The following is an 18417-nucleotide window of genomic DNA, read 5'->3' on the forward strand; positions in this document are numbered from 1 at the left end:
CCCAATTTATGAATTTACCGCCAAGATATTCAATGTATCTCAAACAATAAAACAAACCTTAGAATGCTCTCAAAATTATATCATTAATAATAAGTGAATATACTATCCTTTTAACCAATCTCATAATGCTCTTTGAATTATTTTACACATTTAGGGATGCATCCATGACAAATTTTTGAAAAGTCTGGGGTTACAGATTCTAGATTAGGAAATGGCACTGCTTTACATTGTGTGAGATAGGGCCACAACTTTGCTTCCTTTGCTGGCAAGATCTGCGATTCCTTGGTGTATTTTGGTTGTGGCCATTATTGTAAATTAGGTAAAAATTTATTTAATCCCTATATTTTAAAGTTAGTGTCCTATATTGTAAATTGGTCATCTATATTTTGATGTTTTGATATACTTTTAAAAATACATGCACTAATTGGACATTAACCTCAAAATATAGGGACTAAACAAAGTCTCACCATTATAAATTTCAGCTTTGTTAATTTGCTCGCTAATAATTGTTACAAATAAATTCATGCGCTTGCCTCAGGCCTCAGCACACACCTCCTGAGAGATTGAAACAAGACCTTGTGAAAGCAAATTAATCACAGTTGACTTGTGTGATGAGGATTAGTGAAATAAAAAAATTGCCCCATCTGGGTATTTCAAAATGCGCACGGCAAATTGCAGCTTTGTTGTCTTAACTCGCGGGAATGATTCATATGAAATCAAGTAACACTCATAATCAACATGTGGGTGGTGTGTATATTGCATGAGGACGTGGCCATGAAATGTACATTAGTCGGCTATAATTCAAATGGTCATGAAACTCGGAGTCATTTCCAACCACAACTGTTCAGAAAAAAAAAAAAAATTGTGATTACGCATACAAACCAATTAAGGGATGAGGGCTACCCATGCTAGCCCTTTGCAGCCAGCCGTAAAATTTGTTGTTATTTGTGACAAATCGAACACTAACTTGAATGGAGCTTTTAAGGTTAGTAGCTGCCTCAACTTTAACAGAAAGCAAAATCATTAACTGATTAACACAAGGAGAATTGTTCGTTGTGAAAGGAATCATGAACATTAGCAATGTGTATAATTCGCCATTGACCTTGTTAATTTGAAGAAATTGGATTCCGATAAAGTATATTAGCTAGGACTGTGAGTGGGCAAGTTGAGATTCCATGGGAAATGAAGCTTTCGGTATTGACAAAAGTATGCATGCGAGCCCCCACACGAAAAATATACATCATATCAACATTTAAAACATGAAAATAGAGCCTCTAAGGATGTGGTCGGGTTGGTTGCAATGTAACTGTAACATCTATTAAAATCCGAGTTTGATTATTGAGGCTGGTAAAGAGGGTAAAAACTGTATTTAGACTTGCCCATCCCCTTACCTTTAAAAAAAAACAAAAAATGGAAGCATGCAAGTTATCTTATACCTTCAATTTATACATAATACATTATTCAGCTGTTTATACATAATACATTTATCAGCTGAATCGAGGCTATAAATAACAATTTGGTTTTTTCCCTCCTATTGATCTTTGTTAATTTCAACGCCCCCGGCCCCTCCCTACAAATCATCGAGACAATCCAACCATTAGAAACATTGTTAACTTCCTTTTTTTTTTTTTTATTGTGGTGTCTTAAATATTTTTATCCTTAGAAATTTATATTGGTTAATTGTGAGTTTTATGAATTCAAGAGTCAATTATAAAAGACCAAAAAAAAAAAAAAAAAGACACGAAGAGAGAAATAATTAATTTACTGAAATAATCTCGTGGTGGGTTTGATCATTTTTCATTTTCAAAACTATGTAGATCGTTTATGAGCAAGATAATACAGAGCCTGGCGTGGAGATAAAACATGAAACAAAAATGATTTATAGAAGTAAGCTGGCTTCGTCGATGAGAAGGTAAGCAAAACAATATTTGACATCTTATTGCATGCCGAATTGACTAATAATGGCAGAATATATATATAACAAGGAGAAGAGTCCAAACTATAACGCAGGTTTAGTTATTTTGTTTATGATTGAGGCTAATAGCTAGCTAGCTACGTATTCGTTGGGTTTATGTCTGTCAAATTATTGACTAGCCATCGCATGTAATTCAAGCTTCAACTTGTGTGTTTTCTTTTCGGCCGCAATAAAATTGTTTGTTTGACGATAAATGTCGGCGAGTTAATTACGTGGCACCTCTAAGAATTTAACCAACTTTTTCACTATCGAACCAATATTTAATTTTATGATCATATTTAGACTATTGGCACCCCCCCCCCCCATAATCCTCTTTAAATCCTTTTTCAATATTTGCAACTTTAACCTTAATTGTGATTACAATATTGAATGAGAGACTATATATCAAACTAAACCTACATATTTTATATACACACACATACATTACTTTTGTAGTAAAAAAATCTTTACACAATCAAATATGTTGTATGTATTTTTTTTAATTTTTAACACTCTTGTTATAAACTCCCTTTTATATATATTTAGCCCTAAATTAAATACATTGCTTTTATTAACTATTTTTATACCAAGAGTGAGCAAAAAAGAATCATAAATTTATATAAATAAAAAAATCTGATGAATTTTTTAAGAAGTAATTGTTTTGTAGGAAATCTTAATCACCTTTTTTTCTTCAAATAACACACAGAGAGAGAGAGAGAGAGAAACTCCATGGATATTAGGTGTGAACAATAAAAAAGAAAAAAAATGAAACATTAGATTTGATAAAGAATAATTTTAATTAAAACAAATTTTTTTGTTAAAGGGTGTTATATATTTATAGATATTGAAATGAGAAAAATGAAGAAAATGGTTTTAAGAAATATATATAGCCATATAGGGGTGCCAATGTTCTGACTCTTAGGTAGCGTTTGTTTTTTTTATTTGAAATCTAAATGAGTCTAAATTTTTCTGAAGTCTGAATATGTTTGATTACGAAAATATGAATGACATATTTATTTTTCTTTTTTAAATATCTGAATAAAAGTGGCATCTTATTTGTTTTCACAATAAAAAAAATCTTAAATTTGGTCATTTGAAATGTATGTCCTTATAAATTAAAACAAAAAAGAGGATTAAATTTTATATTTAGGAAATAAACTATTTTACAAAGATATTTTTAAAATATAATATTTACTTGTCATTAAGACCTTTTTCATTCAGATAAAAGTCACAAATAATTACTTTTTCTATTCAGATGTAAATATATGAAAATCAGACATAAGTTTCAAAAAATAAACAAACATATTTCAGAAAATATATAAAATAAATAAAATTTCAGACTTAAAACATTTAACAAAACAACCTTTAGTGTGTGTGTATATATCGTAAGAATGGCATATAAGAAACGTATCGGCAATGGAACCCACTTGTGCATTTGTTGTGTGGAGTTTGCTGGCCATATTTTCCTTATTAGCACTATTTTAGCTCAATCACAACTCAACTCAATTTATTGTCTTATGCTTTGAATCTTGATCACTACATTAAAGAATCACGTGACTGATGGAACAACTCCACAGAATGATCCATTTCCCATTAACCTTTTATGCTTATGACCCTTTGCTTTCCTTTTTTACACACCATTTATCGTGGAAGCTTTTAATCAAGCTTCCGCATTTTGAATTTTCGATTAATTTCAGAACTTGTTACTGTGCTTTGATAGTTTGATTTAATTGTTTAAATAATGTTAAAGATCCTAATATCTGGATCCTAATTTATATACTACTGATAATTTATAAATTAAATGATATAATAATAATTTTACGACTTATAAAAATCACATTTAATAAATAAGTGATATATGAGGTTAATTAGGGTAGAAATTGAGACTTAACATTCCCTTCCATTATTAATCGTTAACTGTTCTCCTTAAAAGGGGTTGATTTGGAGGGTCAGCACTTGGTCTGAAGCAACATATAACTCATCAATGTTGTAGTTGCAACTTGCAAAATCAATTACTCTATCACATGGTTCGTTCGTTAGTTTCTCAGGGTTTTGCTTATTTACCGCATCATCGACAAAAGTTTAGAGCAAAGGGAAACCCCCCATTCAGTCCCTTATTTTTGGTTTCTCATTTACTCAGATTGTCAAAAATACTTAAATATTTATCTATCAATTGAAAGATTTTGTTAAAAGTTTACCATTTTTTCCCCACGTTTTCATGTTTCAAATGGTCTGTGAGTTTCCTTCTTTTTTTTTCCCCCTTTTCGATATTAATTGATATGATGAGAAAGGTGACGTTTAGCCTTCAAATATAAAATCTAGATGTCAATTTTCTAGTAGTCGATAGGTATTAAGGTTTTTTTTTTAAAAAGAAAATTGGAAGTCAAAGTATGAAAAGTTCCAATTATGTACATGTCTGGACCTTTGAACACTACTTATCACTCCGTAATGGATTAACAGAACTTGGAACCACCATTTTTAAGAGGCAGAAAATTCATCAAGCTCAAAAGCAGAAGTCCCCATTTCGGGGGTTTCTAACGTGAGGGTTTAAAATGTCATCAATAATCAATAAGATGATTAATTAACCTGTTTGTTTTATCAAGAACTACCCGGGGTAAAAAGAAAAAAGAAAAAAAGACAAGCTAATTAAGTATACTAGTAATCAAGAATCTCTTTACACAGTATATTGTGAAAAATAGTAGGTGAGTTGAGTGCGTTGGTTTACTTGTACATACAAAGATTATTTTTAAGGATCACAATGACAATGGCCATGGCGATAGTGACTAGCCACGAAGCATTTAATGAATTAGGTCTTGGCATTGAAGCTGTGAACCATCCAGCATCTTTCGAAGGTCTATTGTTGAAAATCTCATCTTATTTTGTGGTCCCATTCATAATCAAAGAGAATATATATATTGGTTTCGGATGTGACTTGTTGATGCGCGTACTTTCCTTAGTTTTTCCTCCATATTATTATGATCGAGTGTACAAAGTAACAATATTATTGACCTTGTTAATTAATTACTTTCTTAAGGCATACACACCTTGGTAATAAAGTCATTCATTCTTAATGTTGATAATCAAGAAATAGTATTTCCTTTTTCTGCTAAACAAGTCAAAAACCCTTGGCTTTGGATTTTCAATTTGTCCTGACAATTTCCATGAAACACAAGGGAAAAAAACAGGAACCAGTATTAAGGTTTAAGTTCGACCGTTTCTTGAAGTCTTTTAAGGACTATGGGTCATTCCAACTCACTTAGGAAACTTATTTCGCATATGGTTAACACTTAATGTGCGGTCGAAATAGAGAGAGAGAGAGAAGAAATTGGCTTCCAACCCACACAAAGATTTCCCTTTTTTGGTAAATTTTTAATTGCTACGCACCTTTACCGTTCATGTCGGATACTTTTTGAATTTGAGCTTTAATTTTGAGCCACTACATGCTTAAGCTTATAGCTCATGATTTCCAAATAAAAACAAAGGAATAGATTTTGACCATAGATCAATAACAATATATGCGTGTTAAAAAAAAAAAAATCAATAGTTTTTTGAAATGATAAAATTTCTTTTCGATTGTAATGACCTCATTGGAATATTTTTTGTTTTTGTTTTTTGACAAATTTCTTGGAATCTTTCTTGTAAATCTCAAAGGTTAAGGAACGCTTTATGAGATTTTTAAAATCAATCTCTGTCTTTCTCAATTTTAGGCAAAAAGTATTTATATGACTTTCTTGTTAGGAAAAATGATAGCATGCTTACACTAAGGAAAAGAAAAATGAGAAAAGAAAAAAAACGACGTCCCTCTTGATATACTCGAAACAATTTACCACAAAAGACAAGTCTGAGGTGTAGGTATATATTTTCGTATGTTACATCTTGCAAAATTAATTGAAACACATATAATTCAGCGGTAAAACTTTCTATATATTTAGTTGTACAAAGTGTGATAAAAGCACAGTACTAATTGCCCTCAAAGTGGTCCTCTTAAGAGATATGGGGAGATTTTCTTGTTGTGAACCCATTAAGAAAATTTGACTGAAGAGACCATCCACAATTATATCATTAATTGTCCTTTCTACTTTCAAAATAATCAGATTCAGCCTCATAGCTAATTGTAGTAAAAGAGTTTTCAGAAAGTCCATAGTCTAATGACACACCAAGAAAGAAAATTTAAAAACGATCATCTAAATTGATCTTCTTATTGCCAAATGAACAAGCTTGAATTTTCTAAGAAGATCGATCCTATTGTGTCATCTTTTTACCACGAATTTAAGCATATGAAATTACGCACGAAATTGCACAGAATTTGTTACTATGTCTGCGTCACAAATATTAGCCCTAGCTAGGTGAAATAACTACGCTTAATTAACGTGTTTCCTGTATAGTCACAATAATCGCGGAAAAAAAAAATTCAAATCATTAAGAGGAAAAAAAAAATCTTCATATTAGTGAAACCACTTGAATCAACGACTTCAAATACGACCCAAAAAATTAAATTGTTTGACAATTGCTTGTGTAACACTTGCGTCATTGCTTGTGTTACGGAAATTTGATCAATAGAGAACCATAAGGCGGCTGACTATGTGTAAAGAATTTGAAGACGTTTGAGTGTGAATGCTATTGCCACGCATCAATTAATTTTTGACTACTTGATCAAATGATATATAAAATATCAATGTATATATGAACCATGGACTTGAATCATGTATGCGTGGTTCCATGTCCATAGGAAACACTATATCACTCATAATGATCGCTAAAAAATGACTAATCATTCCAACATTTAACATGTAATGTCAAGGTGGGTATGCAAAAAGTGACCTGTCCTTGAGAACTATTAAGTGACGTCTGGCACGAGGTAAAGCTGGGAGAGATAATCATTAGTTCAATGTTGATCCAATCGAATTAATTAAAGAGAGCGTGAGGTGACAGAGGAATATTTGAGAAGCAATGCTAGTTGGTAAAGTCAGTAATTCTCATTTGAGCAGTGCATATGATTGCCAAAGTATAAATTAAAGCAGGAAACAAAAAATGAAAGAAGAAGAAATAAGTTAATTAGAGCACTAAGTGGGATTGGCATTGAATCATGAAACGGATGAACAAACCCGTCAAATCTATGGCTCTCGCACAATACTAAAATATTGAAAAAAAAAATACTAAATGGTTGTGGTTCTGTTGGCAGTGCAGGCTGAGTTTGTGGGAAGAGCTCTCGGGTTTGAGAGGGGTAAAGAGTTTTAACTGTGACTGCACTATGAATTCGGATCAGTCGGGACCTAATGCAATCGCTGGATACCGAATGGCTTACACCAAAAAAAAATATTGAAAAAAAAAAGAGAAACAATTAATTGATTCGTTGATTGCCAAATGCTTCTTCTACAACTACTATAAATGAGTTAAACAGTATAAGGAGATGAATGCTAGATGCATCACATGGAGTTGCCTTCACTTTTGTCATAACCCACGAGTCACAACCCTAGTCCTAGTAAAACAGTCATGCTTTCAAGAAGGTAAGAAAATTGAGAGCTGAAGAGAATAATGGAGCCTTTGAAGTGTGAGTGGGGCCTAATTCTAATAAAGGAAAGAGGTCTTATTGTATTGATTATACCTTTGAGCAATTTTGTACAAATATATTTTTCTTATATAACATTTATCATATCGCCATTGCTAATTATTTAATAATTAAATAAATTATTCTTTTATATATATTTGTATGTATGTATTTAATTCATTCATGGAGTCAAAAAGTGTAAGTAGAAAACAATATTAATTGAAAATGGCACTATTCATACAAAATATTTCTAGTGAGGCACAATGGGAATTGAAACTATGAGAAGAATAGATCCATTAAGCACACACAAGCTTGAAATAGTAATAAAAAAATATAACAATCTATTAAAAGTTGATTGTGCGAGTTCAAGGTATGTATGCAAATAGGTTCTAATTAGGATTGATGTTGAAACACTATAAGTGACTTATTTCATATATATATATATTTTAGCAAAATGATGTTTTGTAAACTTTTTAAAGGCTGCTTATGTTATAAGTTTCTCTATATTGAGAATGGTTCGTAAAAACAAATATGAGGTTAGTTTTTATAAGCAGCTTTATTAAATTTTTAAAAATAGATAGGAGATTACTTTTTATAAGTAGTTTATTAAATAAGTCAACGCACTTTTTCAAAATTCCTATTATAATTTTAATATCTCAACAAAAAAATTATGTAATATTTTTCAATGCGTCCTAATATATAAATTAAAAGAAATTTAAACTTATGTGATTCTTGTCATTTTATAATAAAATTTACCAAATGTACGTTGGTTTTTAAATTCATAGCAATTGCAACAATATATATTTTAACAAACACCAAGTACTTTTTTTATCAGCAGCCTATTTTATCCGCACAAAAGAAGAAACTTATTTCATCATCTACCACAATTGAAAACTGACTCTTAAGTAATTTAATCTCCATAAATTGAATAAAAATAATTACCCGCTTATATATGGTTTCTAAATATTATGAGAGAGTGTATGCGATTCCCAAATTTAGCCTCCTCTTTTGCTTCATCTCCAATTCATACCACTTGTAATTTTTTTTTTTTAAAAAAGAAAAAGACAATAAAGAAGACAACAAAAACTATAAGCATAATTTTTTTTAAAAATTATTTTCTTTCAGTTATAAAAAAAGGTAAAAATCTTAGAAAGTTAATAGAGTAGAAATTAAGTGAATATATAAAAACTAAATGGACGAACCCAATTAATTAATTAAGAGTCGTAAATATACTTTATAAATACCCACCTCATCCTCAAAAGCTCCATCTCCTTAACTTCACTTTCTCTTCTGCTTCTCTCCCTGCTCTGTTCTCATTTTTTGTAAAGTAAGAAAGAAGAGAGAAATCCCAAATCCTGCTGAAACCTTTGTTTCTGCTGTCCTTTTGATAATCAAAACCATTCTACATTCCTTTGGTTAGACAGTGAGTGAGAAAAATAACATAATAAATCCCATCTCAGTTTTAATTGCTCCTCCGCTTTTGTGTTACTCTCAACTTATATATGTATATGTTGATCATCGCAAAAAGTACAAATTAAGATACATACACTCTATATAACTAGAATATCATCAATATTGTTTCTTCTAAAAATTTGCCCGACTAAACCAAATGATTCCAAATGTATTATAGCTAGCTACCTTATAAATTAATTAATTAGTTATATATTATAAATATTCATCACTTTTGTTTTTGTTCTGTTGAATGAATGAATCAGGCAGGTGGTCAAGTAAAGAATGGCGTTTCCAAATGAATTAGCAGCAGGAAGAGAGGAATTATCACCAAAGAGAAAAATGGGGAGAGGAAAGATCGAGATCAAGCGGATCGAAAACACAACAAATCGCCAAGTGACCTTCTGCAAGAGGCGCAATGGTTTGCTCAAGAAAGCTTACGAATTATCTGTTCTTTGTGATGCTGAGATTGCTCTTATCGTCTTCTCCAGCCGCGGCCGCCTTTATGAGTATTCCAACAACAGGTATAATATTTTATATACCTCCACTAATCTCTACACATATTACATACATATCTGTATGTCTCTACCTTTCTCAATCCCAATTTCTCAACCCTATTTTGATTTTTTTTCTTTTTTTCTTTTTTAACTTAATTTCATGTTTTTTTTTAAATCACTTAAGTTCTGAAGAAATCTTGTAGCTTTTTTCTAAGGTTATATGGTCATGGTGATTTTCTTTAGTTTTCTTTTCTAAAATTGGGACTTTTATTTCTTTCTTGATTTCTTTTTCCGGGGGTTATTCTGCAAAAGTTTCGGAATATTAGATCCTAGTCATGATTTTTTTTTTTTTTGTTGCTTCTGCTATAGATCTTTGGCTGGATTTAAGGTCAAAGAACATACTCATTAATTTTTTTTTTAAACAAAAAAAAAATAGATTCACTTGTCTTTCTTCTTTCTGTTTTGTTTTTTTTTTCTTTTTATGAGCTTTATGGGGTTGTTTATATTTTTTTTGTTTATTTATTTATTTTAGCTTTCTGTTTATGATCATATTTTGAGCTCTTGGTTTGGTGAATACATAGATCTGGTGTAATAGATAGAAATAGAAGCATTATATATGGTTATGGTCACACAGTAGTAGAAGTAGCAGCAGAAACAAGCATAGGTTTGGCAGTGAGATCACCTCCCTCCATTGTTGTTAAATTTTCTGTTTACTTTCTTTTTTGCCCTTCCCCATTATTCCTCTTTGCCTTCTTTTGCTCTCTTTCCCTTTCTCTTCTGTGTTTGTTATTGTCATCTATGAGGCTGGCTAGCCAAGTGAAAGGCCTACTACCCAACTAAAGCTAGCTGTCCAATTTCTTTGTCACTTCCTTAATGGCACGTCAGTCGCACATCAACGCAATCACAAGTACATAGTCAAAACTCAAAAGCAAAATTATCGATTCAGTCTCAAATAAAGATTTTATATACACATATGAACATTAGGGTTCCGAACAAGGAACCCCCAATTTTGGTTTCTCTGATCAAAACTTTTATCAAATCTAACTCTTTCAACCAATCAAAACCGAATTAAGTCACGTTTAATCAACACCCATATTACGTCTTCGCCAAAATCACACGAAACCTTCTCTAGCCAATCAGATTTAATCACAAATTTTACTTTTTCTTTTAAAACTAACCCTAGTTAGGGTTTGAGGACCACACCAGACCGAGATGAAGTTGGTTTGTGGTTTGTTGTCTTAGTTACAAGAATCTTGGGTCACGTCACACACGATTTTTCAGTTTCTTTCCATTACTGACAAAAGAGTTTATGTCATGATTCCTAAAACTAGCTTCTCCTTATTATTATTATTATTATTATTATTATTATTATTATTATTTTAATTTCATCCCGTCATCTGAACCCTAATTTTTTTTAACACTTTTAAATCTTCTACGGTGCTAAAATTCAAATATCCCACCTGCTGCCCCATTTTTTACAAATTTGATTTACCTGTTTCTCTCTCTCAGTTAAATTCTTTTACAAAGCTCTGTTAGACACAGTCGTGGAACCAATCAGATTGCATCAACTGAGAAAATCATTACAGCAAGTCACTGTTGGCATTTTCCAGAGAGCTTTGCATATGTTGAAGATCTTGCATAGATATTTTTATGTAAGTTTAGTTTTATAGAGAGAGAGAGAGAGATTACAAGAAAGATGGTGATGATGATGTGGGTTCTGCGAGCCAATGAGAGACTTCTGAACTTTTTTTATTTTCCTTTTGGCTTCTTTCATGCAATCAAAACTTTGGCTGCTCAGTCGGACTCGGACGGCTCTGATTCACTCTGACCTTCAGACTGAATAAAGTTTCTGATTTGCAACAAAATAAGATAAAAACTTAAATCTTATACAGTACTTTCACTAATCGAGGTGGATAATAAGGTTAGGGTTCTGGCTATCATCTATTGGTTAATGGGTAAGTGACACATGGCGCATATTTGACCATAGACCGCATTTAGCCAATCATATGTTTAGGGCTTATGCCAGCTTGGCAGAGACAGCCAGTCACAGGTCGAGGAAATTAAGGTATCTGAACCACGATCGAGAAAAGATAAGTGGATCTCTTTTCACTGTTGCAAATAGAAATTATTATTATTACTTTTAGCAAAAAATTCATATCATATCACACGAATTTGGGATAATTTTTCAGACAAGAGTATGAGTCTGACTCAGCAACTGAGATTTCATCCTTCGCCATTATTATACGCTTTAAGGTTTCGTATTAGGTTTAGTTAACTGAAAGAGTTGGTTGATTTGACCGTTGAGACGGCACAATTTGGCGGTTAATTGCATTAGAGCTTTTCCCACTGTCCAGAATTAGAGTCATCATAACATGCCCACGTGAGAGATTCGAAAAGGTTGCTTATTTTTTTGCTGAAAATCAGGAGCTACTTGCATTCGGGACAATATATATATGTGTATTGTCACCATTCAAATCCTAATGTTGCTTTTTTAGCCATTATGGGAATTTTTTTTTCCTCTTTGTTCAATTATTCAAAGATTTGTACTGATCTATTTTCTATATATCAAATCTCATTGACTTTGTCTAGAGGGTTTGAGATTGGAAGAGGACAAGTTCTTGTAGAAATATTAATTTTCTCATAATAGCTAACTAATTTGCTGCTTGATTATCCATAAATCAACATAAGTTATGCCAAGATTACTCTAATATGCGCATGTGTTTGTTGGTAGAGTGGATACCTTTATGGCATTTAAATATAACTGGGAGGAGGGTAAGATTATGTCTTTCAATATTAAAATTCACCGGTGGATTTTTTTTGCATTTGTTTTCTTTAGTTCTCCTTCTATATTGAGAACTAATGCTATGAATATGGTATATTGCAGTGTGAAATCAACAATTGACAGGTACAAGAAGGCCACTGCAGATACCTCAAATACTGGGTCTATCTGTGAAGCAAATGCTCAGGTACAATTTAAGCTCTCAACTTTACTTGTAATGGAAGAAATATAGGTCTTTTAAGGTGGGTTACTGGCTACATTTGGTTCTTAGACTAATGATGATTTCTTATAGTGTGGTAAGAGTGGTTGCCACTTGCCATTGCCTTTTATCTATTTGCTTAATTAAATTAAGGTTGCGAAAATGGTGCTTGGTGTTTCGACTTCAAAATTAAGTACTACAAAGTTCATTTGATGAAGTTTGCCAAATAAATCAATTCAAGAAACTGTTGTGCCAATGTTAGAGAAGATCAATATTAAAGGAGAACATATGTATGAGAATTTTGAATATTGTTATGATTTATAGTATTTATGAATTTATGTAAAACAAGTATACGTAATTGTATATGTATGACTTAAAATAACTTTTTTCTGCCCCTAAAGGCTAAGATCAAGTGGTTTTCAAACAATTCTTTTTGACTTGCTATCCGAGTTGAATCCTAAGGCAATAGAGGACAAAAAAATTGATTTGGACTTAAGTGACCCCTTCTTTTTTAAAGAAAAAAATAATTTTTTTTTCCTAAACCATGAATTGAGGTCTTAACATTTCTGAATAATGTAGCATCAAGAAAAAAAAAAACAAAAAAGAAAACCTTGCAAGAGAGAATGCAACTAATAAACAATTCTATGGTCAATTACCATAAATAATTTCATCTAGGTTCAGAAGAGTTCCATCATTTTTTTGCTCAGCACCGTCGATGCAATCATAGAAATATGTTTTTTTTTTCTTTTTTTGCATGACTGGAAAAATGTTGTACACTTTTGATTTAACAAATAGGCATCATGAATTATGAATTTTATGTAACACTTTTTATTTGACTGCATTGTGCACCTTAAAAAAAAACTAGTATAAATACTCTCAAAATGTTGCAAGGCTGTGAACATTCAATGTGTTATTATGAAGAAAAACAAACTTCTGAGAATGATATGGAAAGCAAGAGAGATGAATATTTTGTGCAAAAATTATTTTTAGAAGAATACTAGGAGATGGGAGAATTTTAAGAAGGTTAATACACTTTTTAAAGTACTGTATGTGCCTTTTCCATATAACATTATTTAATTATCTTGTAAGTTCTCTGACAACATAAGTCTCACACCATTAATGTTTTGCTAATCCTAATAAAATACGTCGGCATCAATGTGGCTCCAAATCCCTAGTTAAAAAATTTTCTTCACTTGATAGTAAGCCGTTCACTAATTAATTTGTTATGCTCATTGCTATTGTATCCTTTGAGGTTCTAAAGTACTTTCTTGTGGTCACAAATCTCAGTTCTACCAACAAGAAGCTGCCAAGCTGAGGATACAAATTAGCAATATGCAAAATTCAAACAGGTAATTATAATCTCAAATGATCCTAGTCCATAATTGATTATTTGGATTGTTTTTGGGTTGAAACAATGTTTTGACAAAGCTATTAATTTCCAGAAACATGTTGGGTGAATCACTAAGTGGGTTAAATTTCAAGGAACTCAAGAACATGGAGACTCGTTTAGAGAAAGGTATTAGCAGAATCCGATCTAAAAAGGTATTCACTATCAATTAACATATATATTTATGATATTTATTAATGATCATTATATTATCAAGAAAAATAAAAGTAAATATATGTGATTTATATCTATGTTACTAGCTTCAATAATACTGATACTTTTATTTTCCTTTTCCTCTTAAACTGTGCCAGAATGAGCTGCTGTTTGCAGAAATTGAGTACATGCAGAAGAGGGTATCTAAATTTTACCTCTGTTATCTCTCAATAAGTTCTTGTTTACGTTTCATTCTGTAATTCGTCTGCTTATCCTGACATGGATCACTGTTATAATTGAATTTTTATTATTTGTTTAGCCTTGTTTAAATGGGGTGGGGGAATCCACAATTTTAGGAGTGATGATCGATTACTTAACATTGAGGATCTAATGAAGGTACTTCAGTAAATTGCATGGCTAACCGTCTAATCGAGAAAAGAACAAGATACAAATTTGTGGAAAAGATACAATATAGGGCTGTATTGATACGGCTGCCATTCATATATCGTCAGAAATATGAGATATGGATATAGTACAAGAAAAAATTAATGAAGAAATATGTGTGAATTTCTATACATTGAGCTGTGATTTAACTGTGCAATGGGAGTGTCAACATTTATAGGTTGATATTTTTATAGTAGCATATATAATTATAGTGGCCTGTCCCTTTGTTTAGGCTACATAATGTTGCCTTCAGTGCGCTTATATAAAATAGTTGCATTGCAGGAAGTTGACTTGCACAACAGCAACCAGCTTCTCCGAGCAAAGGTTTCTGTATTATACCTTGTTATCAATGTTTGTGTGTGAGTCACTTTGCCAAATTTGTAGTACTGGCTTGTAACTGAATGAATCTTCTTATGGTTGGTGTTTGTAGATAGCCGAGAATGAAAGAGGACAGCAGAACATGAATTTGATGCAAGGAGGGAGTAGCTACGAGATTATACAGTCTCAGCCATTTGATTCCCGGAGCTATTTCCAAGTCAATGCATTACAGCCCACCAATCATTACCCACGCCAGGATCAGATGGCCCTTCAGTTAGTGTATGAATATCCTCTTCTCCCTAAGCTTTCCCAGCTTATTTATAAATTTAATTATCTCATCATTGCACTGCTCCAAATGTATAGTTCTGTTGCATTGATTGCCGACAGGGATTCAGATTTCCCCCCTTAAATATGTAGTCTTAAGTGCTTCACTAACTGCCTGACTCAAATGGGCTTATGTACACACATATATACATTTTGATGGTTCTTGTTAATTGATTCATTTGAGGATGATGATTGTTGAAAAAGTAATGGAGAACAAATCGGGAGTCATGCTGATCTTGTAGATAAATTCATGATGCATTTTTTGGAGATTCCATGCCTTTGGTTCTTCATTAGTGAAATCATTTGTCTGATATAATCTTCTTTTACATGTGCAGTTAATATGTTTGAAGAATATTCTGCCGTGTCATATCCTATGGAGGGTATCTAGCTATTACTTCATTCTAGATAAAAGGTGTGCAGGTGCGCGCTCAAAATTGCTATAAGATGCAGCGAAGAAATCAACTTTGCTTAATTAAGTGATCATCAGGGGCCTAAGCTAGTAGCTATATAAACTATTTTAAGACTCATAAATATTATATATATGTTTGTCAGCCATGAAATTCATATTCTGTATGCGTAATGCAAACACAAAGTCTCTGCATTTGATATTAATTTCGAATATGATATTAATGCTTAGTAAATGTCGAGTGTCCGTATGTATGTGTATGGCTTAGATTTAAAACACACACACACACACACACACACATATACCAAGAGTATGTGCAAGAAGATTTCTGTGTATATACTTAATCAGAAAGTTCCTTTCACTAACTGCGGGTAGAGTGAGCTTCTGGATTAAAATGAACTAAACGTTGAATATCCGTGGGGTATGCATCAGATGGTGCTTCAGAATGGAAAGCTTTATTGGCTGCAATGATGTTCGCCACTTCTGCAGGATGGAATGAATCCCAAAATATGTGGGTTGCCCTTTGACTGCAAGGAGATTTAGCACGGATGGAGAGACCAAAGTCGTTTACATCACAGCACCTTAAGGTTGACATATTGAATCCTGAAGTGATTAACGTATACATATCACCAGTACACTAAGACACAGACAAATATTGATGAGATTAACTAATTAAATTAATTACCAGGAGGAAATCCCGGTGGCGTCTGGACTAAGGTGTTCAAAGCGATAAATTTGGAATCTTGGTGTTTGGCATTGAGTTGATCAACGAGTGTTACTAGCCTTTTATTAAAAAGCTGGACGGCAGAATTCATCTTGTCCACGCATAGGGAGCCATTAGTCCCATAATATGATGTTGCATTTGGGGTGCAGCCAATTGCTCCGATTCCAGCCAACGTCACCTTCCTGGCTCCGTAACGGTGCAAAGTCTAAACAAATTACTTAGTTAACATTAACAACACAGCGACTCAGAGGAAACTGAAAAAAAACGATCGATTTCGGTCACCTTCAGTTGACGAGAATATTGTTGGGAAAGGATTCTTGCGTAGGCGGACGGTGTATAGAGCTGGCTTGAATTATAAAACTGCGGCAAGAAGTAATTGTTGATGTAATCGTTACTGCCTATGGTGAACGAATATAAGCACTTTTTCAAATGCTCATGAGCTGAGTGACTACTCCCCAGGAACCCAGCAATGCGTGAGATTGTAATTTTGTGATTTTTCAACTGCTTATTTAAGCTTATGCAAACACCCTGCATGCGCACGCAACGGATATTAATTTTTCAATCGTCAGTTGTTATTTGTTAATTCATTTCTAAGTGTTCGGTTTTATGAATGTCTACAAATGCAGGTGGTTAAAGTAACATATTAATATTGTGTGTATACTCGTATAATACCTGATGCGACCCGGTTTCGTCGCGAATTCCAGCACTCCCGGATGCATAATTGACTCCTTTGAGTATTTCCGAGCCATTAGCAGTTGCAAATGGTGGAATATAATCGTCAAATCCCAGTCGCTCGGCTAAAATGATCAAACAAATATACATATGCATGCTCAATTAATAATATATATATACGTATATGGAGAGAGAGAGAGAGACAGAGAGAGAGTAATAAAACTAATTAAGATTTCAGTTAGTAATTATTAATAATTATATGTACACCGACCGGTTACATCAGCTATGGTTCGGCCGTTGCAAAATCTTCCGGTAGGACCCTTGGGAAAATCAATCCCATATGGCCAGTAATTTACTTTGGCATCTGTTGCAAGGTTATTGTTGTTGCCACTATCAACCAATGAATCTCCAAAAACAAAGTAACAAGGCACTGCTGGTTTTCCCCATACAGGGCTTTGCAGGTTGAAGACCGAAATAAATACAAATGCCATAACCCAATTCCAGCAGCCTGATTTTGTTTCACAAGCCATATTCGCTAGGCAAATGAATTCAGTACGTATTAACCTAAGAACAAATAAATACAATTACAAAGATTAGCACATCACGTTTGTAAGAGATTGAAATTTAAAAATTAAAAAAAAAAAGGGGGGGAATAAGGCAGGAATTTAATGCATGCGATTAAGGTGAGCCGAAAGAGATTGTTAATGAAGCAAATGATTTGTAAGGTGAGGAATAATTGTAGGCTAGGAAGACTGTTCGAAAGATAATTTTAAAATGGAGGCAACATAGTTGTGACAAAACCGAGATGTATAGATTACCAAATGAATTAAAACATTAATTGATTAATTTGCATGGCAAGAGGTTTCTTAATGGGCACAAATCGGCAGCTAGCAAGAGGTTACCAATTAATGTAGCAAGCTCTCTTGTCTCCACCTCTAGAAAATTAGGCAATTAGCATAAATCACGCTGGCTCGTTGTGAGGCAGGACAAAAATCCGGGACGATTCGCGGGTTGAATTATCGCCCGTGTTTTCGCTCATAAATTGTAAGTCGCTTCTCACCTCTAAACTTTTATTTAAGTTTATTTCGTAATTATCATCTAATTTAGAAAAACTAAAAATCTTGGCACAAGCTTCATCAGGGTCAAAGTTCGTATCAATTCTTATTTTTATTTTTATTTATCAATTGTAAAAATACCTTGTATTGCAATACAAGGAGCATCTCTCACTCTGAAACCTACCATACATATACATACACAAACACTAGGCATAAAACTACAAGAAATTAAAAAAAAAAAAAAGTACATGTATATTTTAACATTACAATGTGTCAATTTCAGAAATTAAAATAAATTAAACAATAAATAGCTCATAGATGAGGTACCTTGGCAGCAGCATTGAATTGATGGACGAGTGATTTAAGCCCGTTATTAGATAGTTATTTTGATGGCTTTGTTCGTGCTCTCTACGCATCTGGAGCCATTTCCTGGATGTGTAGCAATTGCATTAGGAGTGCAACTCATTGGTCCCCCAGGCCAAACAACACCACCTTCGATTCCATGCTC

The 18417-nt window shown here is 32.8% G+C and overlaps 2 protein-coding genes across 2 annotated transcripts; one reads left to right on the forward strand and one right to left on the reverse strand.

Annotated features, from left to right (window-relative positions):
* The first annotated feature begins 8756 nt into the window (after nucleotides 1–8756).
* On the forward strand, nucleotides 8757–15682 carry LOC18053085 (floral homeotic protein AGAMOUS). Its single transcript, XM_006449514.2, has 9 exons — nucleotides 8757–8925; nucleotides 9218–9475; nucleotides 12333–12414; nucleotides 13714–13775; nucleotides 13869–13968; nucleotides 14125–14166; nucleotides 14693–14734; nucleotides 14841–15007; nucleotides 15388–15682. Exons 2-9 carry the CDS (start codon nucleotides 9237–9239, stop codon nucleotides 15389–15391), a joined length of 738 nt encoding a protein of 245 aa, XP_006449577.1. The 5' UTR covers nucleotides 8757–8925; nucleotides 9218–9236; the 3' UTR covers nucleotides 15392–15682.
* A 64-nt stretch (nucleotides 15683–15746) lies between these two features.
* LOC18053086 (GDSL esterase/lipase At1g29660) lies at nucleotides 15747–17455 on the reverse strand. Its single transcript, XM_024191813.1, has 5 exons — nucleotides 17126–17455; nucleotides 16855–16979; nucleotides 16465–16710; nucleotides 16144–16387; nucleotides 15747–16061 (listed from the first exon to the last, which is right to left on the reverse strand). The coding sequence occupies exons 1-5, from the start codon at nucleotides 17382–17384 to the stop codon at nucleotides 15820–15822; spliced, it is 1116 nt and encodes a 371-aa protein (XP_024047581.1). The 5' UTR covers nucleotides 17385–17455; the 3' UTR covers nucleotides 15747–15819.
* Nucleotides 17456–18417: the final 962 nt, after the last annotated feature.

The sequence above is a fragment of the Citrus clementina genome, unplaced genomic scaffold (genome assembly GCF_000493195.1).
Source record: "Citrus clementina cultivar Clemenules unplaced genomic scaffold, Citrus_clementina_v1.0 scaffold_2, whole genome shotgun sequence".
NCBI lineage: Eukaryota > Viridiplantae > Streptophyta > Magnoliopsida > Sapindales > Rutaceae > Citrus > Citrus x clementina.